The sequence below is a fragment of the Pygocentrus nattereri genome, chromosome 6 (assembly GCF_015220715.1).
Source record: "Pygocentrus nattereri isolate fPygNat1 chromosome 6, fPygNat1.pri, whole genome shotgun sequence".
Classification (NCBI taxonomy): Eukaryota; Metazoa; Chordata; class Actinopteri; order Characiformes; family Serrasalmidae; genus Pygocentrus; species Pygocentrus nattereri.
The window spans coordinates 35,271,578-35,286,807 of NC_051216.1; the positions used below are offsets into that span (position 1 = coordinate 35,271,578).

The following is a 15,230-nucleotide window of genomic DNA, read 5'->3' on the forward strand; positions in this document are numbered from 1 at the left end:
ATTACCCACAGCTCATGACCATAGGTGAAGGTTGGGATGTAGATCGATCAGTAAACAGAGAGCTTCGCCTTTTGGCTCAACTCCGTCTTCACCACTACAGTCCGGTACAGTGACCGCATTACTGCTGCCGCCTGTCCCAGCCTACGGCCGATCTCACGATCCGTCTTCCCGTCACTTGTGAACAAGACCCCAAGATACTTAAACTCCTCCACCTGGGGCAGGTCCTTTCCCCTTACCTGGAGTGGGCATGCCATCCTTTTCCGGGCCAAGACCATGGACTCAGACTTGGAGGTGCTGATCCGCATACCAACCGCTTCACACTCAGCTGCAAACCACTCCAGCGAGCGTTGGAGGCATCCATGTGATTCCGCCAAAAGAACAACATCATCTGCAAATAGCAGAGACGCCACCCTCCGGCCTCCACACATAATGCCCTCCTGACCCCGGCTACGCCCTGACACTCTGTCCATGAATATCACAAACAAGAGTGGAGACAGAGCACAACCCTGGCGGAGTCCAACGCTAACACTGAAAGAGTCTGACTTAATGCCGAGTATACGGACACAGCTCTCACTCCGGGAGTACAGAGATTGGATAGCCCGGAGTAGTAGCCCCGGCACTCCATACTCCCAGAGGACCTCCCACAAGATATATCGAGGAACACGGTCATAAGCCTTCTCCAAGTCCACAAAACACACGTAGACTGGGTTGGCAAACTCCCATGCCCCCTCAACAATCTGTAAGAGGGTGAAAAGCTGATCCATTGTTCCACGGCCGGGACGGAATCTCAATCTGAGGTTCAACTATCGGTCGGAGTCTCCTTTCCAGCACCTTTGCATACACTTTCCCAGGGAGGCTGAGCAGTGTGATACCTCGATAATTGGCACACAGCCTCCGGTCCCCCTTTTTAAAAATAGGGACCACCACCCCAGTCTGCCAGTCCAAGGGTACTGTTCCCGAGGTCCATGGAATATTGCAAAGGCGTGTTACCCATGACAGCCCCACAATATCCAGAGCCTTAAGCATTTCTGGACGAATCTCATCCCCCCCCCCCCGGTGCCTTACCACTGAGGAGCTTACCAACTACCTCAGTGACCTCCACCAGGGAAATGGAACTTGACACCCCAGAAGCCTCTGGCCCTGACTCCCGTGAGGGAGGCACGTCTCCCGGATTAAGAAGTTTCTCAAAGTGCTCCTTCCACCGACCGACAATATCCTCATTCGTAGTCAGAGTTTCTCCACCCTTGCCGAATATAGCTTGGGCACAGCCACCCCGACCCTTCCTGAGTTGCTGGACAGTTGTGCAGAACCTCTTTGAGGCCGAACGAAAGTCTTTTTCCAAGGCCTCACCAAACTCCTCCCATGCCCTGGATTTTGCTTCTGCCACCGTTGCAGCTGCCACCTTTTTTGCCTGTCGGTACCTATCTGCTGAATTGGGAGTCCTTCGGGCCAACCAGTCCCTAAAGGCCTCTTTCTTCAGCTTGACGGCCTCCCTCACCACTGGTGTCCACCAGGAGGTTCTTGGGTTACTGCCCCGACAGGCACCCACAAGCTTTTGGCGACAGCTACACCTGGCAGCTTCCACAATGGAGGTTTTGAACAGGGTCCATTCAGACCCTATGTCCCCTACCTCCTCCGGGACGTGAGAAAAGCTCTCCCGGAGGTGGGAGTTGAAATTATTCTGAACAGGGGCCTCTGAGCGTCATTCCCAGCACACCCTCACTATTCGCTTGGGCCTACCCGATCTGACTATCAGTCTTCCCTGCCATCTGATCCAACTCTGGTACCATGTACACTTATGAACATCCTTGTGTTCAAACTTGGTGTTTGTTATGGACAATCCATGCCTGGCACAGAAGTCCAATAACAATTCACCATTCGGGTTTAGATCGGGCAGGCCATTCTTCCCAATCACGCCTCTCCAGGTCTCCCAGTCATTGCCAATGTGAGCATTGAAGTCTCCCAGTAGGACTATGGAGTCTGTAGGCGGGACCCTTTCCAGAACCCCGCCCACTCGCTCCAGGAAGGCCGAATACTCTGACCTGTTGTTTGGTGCATACGCACAGACAACAGTCAAAGTTTTCCTCTTTGCGATTTTAATTCGCATTGAGGCGACCCTCTCATCCACCGGGACAAACTCCAACTACCTGGTCACCAGCCGGAGACTTGTGAGTATCCCCACACCTGCCCGGCGCCTCTCACCCTGTGCAACCCCTGAGTAGGAGAGAAACCAACCCCTATCCAGGAGTTTGGTTCCAGAGCCGACACTGTGGGTGGAGGTGAGCCCAACTATATCTAGTCTCAACCTCCTGCACAAGTTCCAGCTCCTTCCCCCCCAGTGAGGTTACATTCCATGTACCAAGAGCTAGTTTCTGCTGCAGGGGCCTAGGCCACCTAGGGCCTCCCCGCAATCTCCCACTGCCAATATTGCACTGCACCGCTCCCCCATGCTGGACCTTGCGGGTGGTGGGCCCACATGGCCTCCCCACGTTGATCTTGGGGCTGAGCCCGGCCGGATTACGTGGGCTGCCTGGCCACCAGGCGTTCGCCGTGGAACACTACCCCCAGGCCTGGCTCCAGGGGTAGGTCCCGTGATCCTTTCCCGGGCAGAGTACACGATTTTTTATGTACGATATGCATGGAGAATAAACTTTGGATCGTGTTACTCTGGGTCTTCACTCCAGACCTGTTCACCCTGGGAGACCCTACCAGGAGCATATTGCTCCCGACAACTTAGCTCTGAAGATCCCTAGACCACACAAGCCCTTCCGCCACGACAAGGCCCCGATCCAGGAACGATACTGTAAAGTTGAACTTTGCAATAAAATACTGTAATGTGTCATACGGTTGTACTGTGTTTATAACTGAAAGACTGTAATTATGACAACAGTATATATGTTGTTTTTAAAATGATGTACTTACACAGATTTACAATATACTATTTTTCACAGTAATTAACCGTAAACCAACAACAGTTCATAACAGAGAAATTTACAGTTCGCGAAAAGTTGGCCATTACAGTTGGCCATTTATCCGGGCTTGGGACTGGCACAAGAAGTACACAAAGTACACCCCTAATGGCTGGTTTAACTGTGATAGCATTAACCATGATTTTTAAATAAGAGTTTCTGTCATGATCATAAATCCAGCGATCATAAATCCAGTGATCTGCTGATTGCTGCTGCTGGAAGGGTCAGACAAATGTCCTCATCTTCAAACTCTGAGGAAAATCTCTCTGCACTTATCAAGTCATTAGAGGATCATCAGATAAAGGCCACCAAAGCTACGAAGGAAAAAAGAGCAAAGTACGTAAACAAAAAGCTAAACATTCACCACGGACTTCAGATATTTTGGTGACCAAGCCTGTCCACAGTGTTAAACAAAGGGAAATGACAGTCAACCATGTTTCCCAAATAGATGATCTCACCATGAGTTGCAAAAATGTCATTGGTGGGATTATACATCTTTACCACCTAACAACTTCACCATGCAGTTTGCATCAAACCTACACAACGCAAAACTTCAGAACAGCTTGTAGTACATGGACTGATGTGGGAACTGGAAAAAAGAATGAGTTCTAGCTGAAGTTTTTCCAAAAGTGGGTCGCATGCAAACAGTCATTTTCAGAAAACTGTCAGATTTTCCTTCAAGACCACCTGGAAAAAAGGAGCAGAGCTGAAAACTGGGAGCATCTTATCAACCAGGTAACCATAATACTGTATTTTTATATTATACTCCTGTATTATACTAAAACTCCTGTATAATTATACTAAACTAACATTATTGTCCCTGACTCTCCATCAATGTAGCATCATCTATATCTATGTTCTTCATTTAAATCTAAATGTTTTCATTTTTATTTTAATGCTTTATAACTTCCTGTACATTATGTTCAACATCTGTAGTTACAACACATTAGAATATCAGAATAATTTTGTATATATTTACTGGCTGAATAAAATTACACTGGCTTGTGTTTTTATTCTTGAAAACACTGTTGTCATAATTAATGATTCCAGTGTTTTGAATGTTTCAACATTAGAGTGTTTCAGAACTGAAGGCAACACTGCGTGACTGGGTGACGGTTTCCTGTGGTCTTCAACAATCTGAGTGGGGAGCTGGCCCAGTCTGTCCTCTGGGCAAAAGGCTGACATTTGACCTTAAAACCACGCTTGAGGAGAGCAAACGCCTAAATAATGAATACTTTGACTGCCTGAACCCAGAACCTGGGTTCACAGTAAGAATCAACTCTCACTGCAGACTGCTGGGGAGGATTTCACAAAGGAGGATTTCTCCATAAGCTGCACAGCCTATGAAGTTTATCCAGGAGGAGTGTCCCTTACCTCCCTTCACTTTGGGCAGCCCTCACTCTTGACTTCACTGATCTGGCTGACTGCGATACCCTGCTTTGTGAAATAACCCTTATCTGATGTTGCTCCACACACTCATCGGATTTCTACTACTTTGCAGCTGGAAACCTGATTAATCAATTAGCCAAGCTGATTGATTCTTCATAAGAGTTTCCCACATTGTAAAACTAGTGCATTAAACATCTCTCTCTCTATCTGTAGTTTTTTTACCCCTTCTTTCTTACTGAGGATACTGTCTTAGGAGAGTCTGACAGGTTCCTTGACAGGTAAACACCAGATTTCATCTGTTATTCTACAGCTTTTATGTGTTATAAGGGTGTAAAATGCACTGTAATGCATATACTTTGGAACATTTGTTAACTTAACTAATAGTTTTTATTTTCTGCATTCCACTGTGGTGTATATAGTTTCTCTTGTCACATTTGTGTTTTTACTGTGTTTAAAGAAGATTCCTTCTGATGTTCAATCATTGTGTGCATGTTTGTTTACTCAATAGTTACACCTTTAAAGTAGTCATTGCAGTCAAGAGGAGATACTGAAGTTTAATAGCCTCAATGACAGGTACTGACATCAGATGGACTTAATGTGACGCTTCAGATCGCTGTGTTGCTCCTGTAACTATTTACAGAAGATTGAATTTAAGGAAAAAGAAACATTACTGTCTATCTCTATATTGCTGTTTCCTTTTAAATCAATGTTTAAAATTACTGTCATGTGTTTTGGTAAAACTATGCAAATATAAGAGTAAATAAGTAGGTATGTGTATAAAAATATGAAGGTTTATTATTGTGAAATAATGCGGCAAAGAACAATGAACAGTTAATGTTGCTGTGTTTAATATGAAGTTGATGGTTGTCCTCTCCTGTGTGTCAGTGAGAGCTCTCAGCAGACTCTTGTGTGGATGTTTGAAGACATTCCAGACTCTTTCCCTCTGACTAAAGAGGGCTTCATAGTCATGAGCGGCACCTCCAACAGGGTCAGGTGTGTATAGTGTGAATGAGAGAAGGAGATGAAGTGCCTCACAGTGTTTTCAGCTTTGTGTATGAAAGCTCCCTCTGCTGTTTCTATTAGAAATAATGTCAGAGCAACTCTCCCTGTGGTGATTCAACAGCTAGACATCTGCTTGATCCAGATTTTTTTTCATTATTGAGGTCTTTAACAAGTAAGTCCACGTATTTGTGAATGTAAATTTACTGGGGGTTTTTTCCTTTAGGAATAAATTAAGACCGATATTGTGTTTTGCTTAAATTTTGAAATAATTCCTTAAACAGCCTGTCTAAGTAATGTAGCCTTCCCTGTAGAGCTCTTACAGGACCTGGAGAGAGTCATTAGCATTAGTACCTGTTCATTTGAGTGAGATTTGCTCATTGTACACCTGGAAGGATGCATGTCCTGTAAGCGGCTGACTGGAGTCACCAACTCTGAATATGACCCTGTGTTTCTAATGTGGTCACTTGTGTGAAGTTTATCTTTCATGTTATTGAACCTATTTTCCTTTCAAAGTCTGAATCGTGGACGATTATGTTTATTAGTCTTGTGTGCTCATCTGTCTGAACTGCATGTACATTCATAGATAAGACTAAGACCTGAAAGTAATGTTCACACTTTTGCTAAAACATGTAAACATGTCCACATACGCAAACATCAGGAAATAGAGTTGGAATTTATGGTAGGAAATGTACATTCTTTGGCTGTGATATTGCTTTAGTGATTTTTTTTCTTAATACACTTTTAAAGTTCTTTCTTCCGTGACAAGTGTCACCTGTTCAGTTTTAGTACAGAGTTTGTCCCCCTTGGCTGTAGTAAAAGCCTCTACTCTTCTGGAAAGGCTTTACACTGGATGTTTGAACATTGCTGTGAGAATTGAATTACATTCAGCTACAAGAGCACTAGTGATGTTCGATGATTAGTTCTGGATCACAAATGGCACAAATCTCCATCACTCCAGAGAGCTCGGTTCCACTGCTCCACAACCCAATGTTGGGGGGCTTTATGCCCTTCAAGCTAACTCTTGACATTGGGCATGGTGAACTCATATATGTGTGTGTTTGTGTGTGTGTGTGTGTGTGTGTCAAATCAAATCAAATTTATTTGTATAGCGCTTTTTACAACAGATGTTGTCACAAAGCAGCTTTACAGAATTTCGGAAAAGACAAAGTTTCAACAAGACTGTAAACCCGCCGGTGGGCAAGCCAGGGGCAACAGTGGCAAGGAAAAACTCCCTCAGAACTGAGGAAGAAACCTTGGGAGGAACCAGTCTCACCAGGGGGGACCCATCCTCCTCTGGTCAAACTACCTACAAGTGATTATATGACTAATATTAATAGCAGTAATATTGGTATTTGGAATAGCTAGGAGTCTATGAGAACATCAGTGTAGAGTGGGCAGCTAGTTCAAGGCAGGTGGTGGCAGCTGGGGCATGGGCAGCTGGTCTGAAGTGGGTAGCAGGAGAGCTCGGCAGTCGGTGGTCCTTCAGTGTCCAGCCGGACATGTGTGTGTGTGTGTGTGTGTGTGTGTGTGTGTGTGTGTGTGTGTTTCTCAAATTTTAATCTGTATTTGTTGTGAAGACGTCAATTGCAATGCATGAAGTGACCACCAGATGGCTACCTAGTGTGACTACCTAGGTCTCCTGTGCCCTCCTCCGTTTAACCTTCAAACTCAGAGTCACTGTTCCACTCCTTATTCAATTTTAAAGCACAATTTTCTCAAACTCACACAATCACATATGTTGTGTTTATCGTCAAGACAGCTCAACCCACGTTCCCTGAATCCTCACTGACTCTCTACCAGCAGGTTTACCAGCGTGCACCTGCATATTCCAGACTCAGCTGGAAGCATTTATAGTTATGAGAATGAAGTCCTTGTAGCATTAACCCGAGCCAAATGAGGATATAGTGCCAGAATTCCACATGTGACGTATCTGTGTGAGTACGTGTGTGTGTGTGTGAGAGAGAGAGAGAGAGAGAGAGAGAGTGAGAGAGAGAGAGAGCATTGAATAATCTAAACATTTAATTTCCTGTGGTTTGATTTGACTAGAAACAACTCTTTAATTTCAGTGAAATCCACTTTAATTTCAGTGAAACTAGATGAAGATGAAGAAACCATATTTATGATAAATGTGTTTGATCTAATCAAATCAGTTTGATTAGAAAACAACCAAAGAGTAAAGTGAGGCTCTGACTTCTCTCAGTTGCTTAGTCAATTAGCAGTTTTGCTCAAATGAGTTCATGATATGAGGAAATGGTGGTTTCAACAGGTAATATATGACCCAGATAAATTCAACTGCAGATTCAGGGCATTCATTGACGGTTCAGTTTCTTATAAGGAAAACATGCTAATATTAAGTGTTGGTGCACAAAAAAAAAAAAAAACACCACTGCAATCCACCTTGATGGCGAGGCAGATCTCTCTCCCCAGTGCTCCCAAGTTTCATTACCCATCATCCAGAGCTTACAGAGGGCTATATAACAGCTTATTAGCTACTGAAACAGGAATAGCTTTTTCAGCTTGGTGACTAACATTTAGCTAGAATAGTAAAAATATATCATCTTGCATCATCTGACTAGATAGCACAGCTGGATAAACAAAAATGCTGTTCCAACTAATCATGTTATTCAAACATCTGCAGGAGTTATTGAATGGATATCCCATTAACTGTGGCAATGGAGGGCCACAATCCCAATTTATAAAACTGACAGTTCCGGTCCTAAAATCTGATTGGCTGAGCCGCATTCGAAGCTGCTGTAAAATCCACAATAAATGAGTAAGAGGATACATTTTTGTGTCAGTACGAATGTGCTGTGATGATTAGTCACACTGAGCCCAAGACAATCAAGTTTATTTAGTTCAATGTTAAAAAACATATTTGTAATGTGTTACTCAAACATTATTTTCTATACTTGTACAGGATTGGTCTGTTTCCTCTTGTCTCTGATCAAAATTATAACTACAACCATAACCTTTGCTCTTTGAATCTCCCTCCTGAGCGCTTGTAGTGTGAGTCTGAAGTTGGCTCAGGTAAGTCTAGTTTTATGAAGAGCTTATGTTGTTTTCAGAGGAATATTTCAGCATTTAGAAATAAACTCATTACTAACTACACCTACAAAAGCACCTCTTGATTTTCAAACAAACCTGAAATCAGGGTGTGGTTATTTTCACAGAGCTGGGAGAGAAAGTGGGAGCACTCTGACTGGTTAAAGAAAACTGCTTTGACCTCTTTCTCAGATAAGGATCTCTCCAGTCCTGTGTTCTGCTCTGCACTCACAGTGTGTGTAAAGTCTGTCTACAGAAGTTCTGGGAGATCGAAGGATACAAACAATGTCCAGTTTGTAGAAGAAAATCTTCAATAAAATGTCCTCCATTAAACTTAGCTTTAAAGAAACATGTGTGAGAGTTTGTTACAGAAGAGAAGTCAGAGAGCATCAGCAGGGTCTGACACACTCTGCAGTCTGCACTTTGAGAAACTCAAACTCTTCTGTCTGGACGATGAGCAGCCTGTGTGTGGTGTGTCAGACTTCAAGAAAACACACCAACCACAAGTTCTGGCCCATTATTGAGGCTCTTACAGACTGCAAGGTAAATATAAGTACAGCTGACAGGTTCAACTCATTGTTAAGCAATGAGTATACAGTTCTGTGAAGTTCACTGGTAGTATTTTAACTCTGCAATATTTCAGACAGAAGTACTCAGCAGATTATTTAAAACCCAAGTTGGCGTAGTTGGCAAAAACATCAGCTTTTCAGTTTCTGCAGGGAAATGCTTCATAATTCGGAAAGTGCTCTTTGTACTTCATGAGCCTTATTTACAAAATGGCATATCAAGATTTTCTCTTCCCCACATTAAAAAGTGCTCCATAGAAGAGGACCATTTAGGGCAGTTTCACCAACCATTCTTTTAAGCAAATGCTCACAGATGGATTTCTCTGTTGAAACACATACACTCTTGATCCTAAACACCATTCAAAGACATATTTAAAAATACCCTACTTGTTAAAAAATATCCTTCTTGTACTTTATAAGAGTTCACTTTGTGGAGTTTGTGTGGGTCAATGCACCAGAAACAGTGAGAGTTGTAATTGCTTTGTTACTGTGATTATATGTATAAAACATTTATGAGTAAATGTTACAGTACATCACCTCTAATAAAATGTTTTCTGAACATTAAAGAACATTCCCCATAAATGTTCTGTGGTTTAAGAACACGTCCTGAATCTAACATGAACATTTCTGAAGAATATATTTAAGAAAATCTTACGAATATATTGGTGAATAAGGCCCAAAGTTCTTCAGTGTGTGTTTATAAAGATTTTAGGTATTTCATAATGTATAATATTATCAAAAGATTCAGGTAATTCAGAAAAATCTTTGTACATAAAAAGCAAGGTCAGTAATCACAACTCAATAGCTGTGACCTTTTATCCCTCAGGTTGCACTTCAGTAAAAACTGCCATGCTTCTGTGATGTGGATATTAACCTTTGGGCTTGGAAATACTTTAACAATTTATTGTCAATAAACACAGCCCAGAAATGCGAGTTCAGACTTTACTATGTACAGTGGAAGCCATATATCAACAATGTCCATAAACACTTCTGACTTCTTTCTGAGTTCACCTAAACAGACTAATGCATAGTGGGAACAGCTTGGCTTAACCACAGTAGCTTGAACCACCTTTGTTTGAGCTGCAGTGGTTTGACCTGTGTCTTTAATAACCTGCCAAAATGCCTATGAACAGCAGCCTAACTCATACAGACAAAGGGGAACTTACTATATCATGATCTAGCATGACAATTAAGCTTTAATGAAACATGTGAAAAGTAATATTACCTAAAATAAGCATGCCAGTCTAGGCTGAAGCATTGAGATGGGGTTACATCTAAACTTTAATTCTTGGTTTAATAACTAAAAATATGTTTACTTTGCATACAGATGTATTACATCATAAACATTTTGCTTCAAATTTAAATCATGTCATTTTTATTGTTTAAAAAAGATTTTATATCCAAATATGGGTGGGGTGGTTCCTTGTTCAAATCCAACCAGCAGATTTGTATTTTTCAGTGTTTCCTCTCTGCAACCATAACACAAAATACATTGCAAGTCCTTGAGATGTTTTTATGAATAAATGTTAGGTATATATACATATGTTGTTCATATTTTCACTTATGGAACCGCATGCTAAGTATAGAAAACTGTTTCAATGGTAACTATGTTTAGCTTAGATAAAATGAGTAAGATAAGGCCTAATTTTCCTAAGGTAAACAAACAAAAGTTAGCACCCCTAGGCCCTGAGCTGATGGTCCCTCCCTTAACTTTTTGTCTTTACTCATGTATTGCTGCTGTCAGTTTGTCCTCACTGAGACATAGGTCATGGAGTCATAACATTTCCCAAACCACATTCAAGCAAGACCCATATAACCACAAGTTGTTTGGGAGAGAACCCACAAACTAAAGGTCTTATAGTTTGCAAGACGTTACTGGAACTTTCAGAAGAACCGTGTTCCATGGTGAGATGAGACCGAAAAAGAGGTTTTTGGCCAAAAAAATAAAAAACAAACAACACCAGTGGTGGCTTGGACACAAAGATAGCCATGCAGAAATTACCCTATCCCAACTGTGAAGTAAGGTGGTGAATCTGTGATACTTCAGAGCTATTTTGCTTCCAAAAGCCCTGGGCATTTTATATGGATACATGGTTGCACAGACTCCATCAAGTACCAAGAGAAACACAGTCAAAGCCTGATTGCCTCTGCCAGGAAGCTTAAACTGGGCTGTAGTTTGGATCTTGTTCCACAGCACACTTAAAATCAACACAAAAATGGTTCATTGACCACAGAATTAAGGCTCTGTCATGGCAACAACACCCACAGGTTCTGGAGAGATTCTATATTTTCCTTTTAGTACAGGTCATACAGAATTTTCTGACCACTGTCTTCTGTTTTCTATTGGCATTTCACATACTGTCCAAATGTTTTGGGAATTAGATTTGTCTTAATTAGAGATTCTGTTAGAGATAATACAATGAAAAACTAAATGGCAAAGCATATCTTGTTAGCATTTCACTATTACTTTCACAGTTCTTTCACTTTTAATAGATGAGGAGCTAAATAATTAAGTTGGCTTGACAAACAGTTTTACTTGATCTATTTATTCTACCATATTATCTGATAACCATATATTCAGTCTAGCTGCTACTGCTTTCAACCCTGAAACTTTGTAGGATTGTACAGTTTGTGCTCAAATAATGTGCTTGCTAAAATTAAATGTTAAAGTAAGTTGAGACCCACCTCATTACAGCTGGAGTCAGTAACAAAACATAATGAAATTGAGCACTTAGAAGAAATAAAAGTAGAGTATAGCATAGTAATTATAGTAAAAGTAGCTTTTGTAAAACTAACAATCACAGCACAGGCTTCATGGCTGACTATGTGCATGTATATTGTGATTTGGATCATTTTTGATGGCTTTTAGTCTAGATGACTTCATGCATGTGCTCCAGATATTGCTCACTAATTATCAGTTTGAGTTTAATGTTGGAGTTCAGTGCTTCCTGCCAAACACAGGTTAGCACTATTAAAACCACAGAGGGTAAGTATGAACAGCAGTTCTTTATTGCAATAGATTTAGACCTTGTATGTGTTTTGCACTTTTCATTTGTTTAACACAAAATCAAATGACATTTCAGTTTACTCAATATTGAATGAAATGGACAAAGCTGATATGTCACTTAAAGCATGCCTTACATCCAGAGAGCAGGGCAGCTCAGGGTGAGCCAGGGCCATCAAAGGTCCTGGCGTTGTTATTGGAAATGACATAGCTCTGGTTGTATGATTGAATCTGAGGTTGAGTGCTCCAGTCACCCTCTATGTATTTATGGTATGGGTCATTGGAGTGCTCTCTCCGCTTCGACTTCACTGTGCTCACTAGAATGGCCACTACAATGAAGGCAAACATGCCGATCATCACCACAAGGTACCAGATGACATCGCGGAAGTTTTCCTCAGCCAACCGGGCATTCAGAGTGCGTTCGGCCTGCGTGACATTCCATTGCCACTGCTCCAGAAAGTGACCTACAGCACTCGTTAATGAATCCTGCAGGTGCAAGGTCAGGTTGGCCCAATCAGATGGCACTATCATCTTGTTGCTGGGGAAGATACAGGATTACTATGGAGTAAACAGTAATTACATATTGTAAGCACTAATACTTTAAAATACTTTGACACTTGATGATGATTGATGATTTAGGCATGCATTTTGCATGATGAATGCTATTTTATGGCTATAATCTACTATTATTTGTTAGCTACAGTAGCTCTGTAGCACTGGTGCAACACTACAGACACCACATGTGTCTTGGCTGATGGGCTACATTTGGACTGTCACCCGAACCATTGCTTTAAGAGCATAATCTATTCTAGTCAGTGTTCTAGCTTTCATATAGGCTATTACACAAAGCATTAGCATGGGAGAACTGGCTGAGATGACCCATTTGGTAATTCGACTACTAATTCTAATTCCAGGGATTTGTGCATAATTTCTGCCTTGCAACCATATTTTCAGACAGCATTTGTCATTTCTATTAGGCAGGGATGGAGCTGAGTCAAATGTGGTAAGCTGAGCTAATGAATCATCATAATCTAGCATGTCACATCTCTAGTGTACAAACTAACATTTAAATATAATAATGCAACTGACATTGTTTCTTATATTGCAAAGGTTATAGATGTGCTGTCACGCCACAAAACTATGCCAGAAAATCAGTCTGGGTTCAGCACTACTTGAGGAATTAGAAAGGATCATTTGGAAAGACAGTGTAGAAAAATCCAATAGAACAGTGGTTCACTGTGTGTACATTTTAATAAAATACAACATGAAAACCTCACAAATAATTGTGTTCCTACTGTTTTTCCATGGCTAAACAATGGAAATTTCATTTCCGACTTAGGTAAGACTTCAGCTTGTTCATGTAATATTTTTCAATATTCAATATGTCAGAGTGTCTAGGAAATATGAAGCATTGCAAGGAAATGTGATGTGTTTATTTTTCTCACAGAGAAACACTGAAATCTTTGTTTTATGTTATGCCACTAAAAATCAGCCAAAAGTTATGTGATTAAACGGGAGATTTGGCCCTACTGGAAAGCTGTGATTACTTAGATCTCATTTAACAATTTATTCTTCATATTCACCTTTCCAACTCTTAAGCATGTGGCACAGGAAACATTGCAGAAATAAATAGAAAAATAGATTTAAGTTAATCAAGCATAAAACTTTGTGTGAAGTTAGACTCAATTAATTAAATGAAGATTATTTCTGCAATTAATATAACTGCCTCACCCAGGAAACTGTGCTGTGTTATTATAATGCAAACACAACATTAAACATCATCAAATACAACATCAAAACCTCCTCATCATCATTCAGCCAAACAGTCGAGAGCCATAATTAAACAATAAAATGCTCCAGGTTTGGCCGCCATGATGTAGATTATATTAATAAATAACTGCTATCTGAAATTCAATTTTGAAATTTCCATAAAACACTGATATTTTCATTTTTTCCAGTTTCATTCTATCTTGCATTAAGGCAATTGAAGCTGCCTTTTTTCATTAAAATCAACTGAAATGCAAGCAGATGTCTTTAAGAGAGCTGTACAATGTTCAACCATCAGATTAATAAGGCATATGGGATGCTTAATAGTAAGATTACAAATTATGTATTTTGTCTATATTTTCTTGACTGTACACTGTCAGAAAAAAACAGTACTGCACAGGTACATTTTAATCTACACAGTGTAAATGTACCCTCAAAGATATGACATTATTATCAAAGTCCATTTGTGGGCTTCAAAGTTACACTACAGTCACTTTCCCAAGGGAAAGGGCATATTTGTACCTTTTCATACATTATAAAAGCATTAACTTCGGAGTTCATGAAGGCGATGTAAAAACAGGGCTATAACAAAAAAATCTCAATATGTACTCTTGAGAGTTCAAGTGACACAGTTTGTACCCAGAAAGGTACTGTTTGGTACTTTTTCTGAGAGAGTACTGAAGATTAATACTACTCTTAGGAAGGACATTCTCAACTATGGTCTCATTTCAGTAGTGCTACAGACATTGAAGCATTTTCTCTAATAATAGCAAAGAACATGAATGCAATTATGAAGAAAGTGGTGTTAAACTTACTTTAATTTCAGTTCCAATGAAGTTCATGTGATGAAGAGAGTTTAAAACCAAGCGATTGACACAATGAACACCAAGCACTAATTCTCTCCTCTAACACTATTTATCTAAATTGTGTGTGTGTGTGCTACTCCCACTCTCCATATCAACTTCTGCTCTAGTGTAACTAATCTCTTTCTTCAAGGACATCAGTGTTTTTCTCTCAGAACACTTCAGACCCAACTCACTGTTATTAATTCAAAAGGACGCAATATTCTTTAGTCTAAATAAGCAAATGTCCAAATCCAAATATTGTAGTGAAGGGCAATCCAGCTCTATTTAGTGAGTAAGTCACCAAGAAGAGCCGGCTCCTTTCGGCTCCCAAAAGCTTTTCATTCAGTAGCACTGTCAGATTGTAAGCCAAGATTAGCCAAGTTAGCAAAATCATTTGCTGGTGTACCTTTTAATTCACAAATTAATAAAAATGCATTGTTTGTTCTTTTAAAAACTCAAATGTAAAGTCAGATGCAAAGCAATGCAAATCTATTAACCAGTCATTAACAAAGAAAGATAGGTAGAAGTAAAAAATCAGAAGAGCCAGTGAGGCACACATGAAAACCACCTGGAACAAACCCAGAGACCAACACAAGCAGCAGATTTGTGGATAATGGGGGCTCTTCAGTGTGAGTCGGATCCCAAC

General features: G+C 40.7%; 1 protein-coding gene across 1 annotated transcript; it reads right to left on the reverse strand.

Moving 5' to 3' along the window:
• Positions 1-12,128: 12,128 nt before the first annotated feature.
• On the reverse strand, positions 12,129-12,503 carry LOC108432580 (potassium voltage-gated channel subfamily E member 2-like). Its single transcript, XM_017706513.1, has one exon. The coding sequence runs from the start codon at positions 12,501-12,503 to the stop codon at positions 12,129-12,131; it is 375 nt and encodes a 124-aa protein (XP_017562002.1).
• Between the last annotated feature and the right edge of the window lie 2,727 nt (positions 12,504-15,230).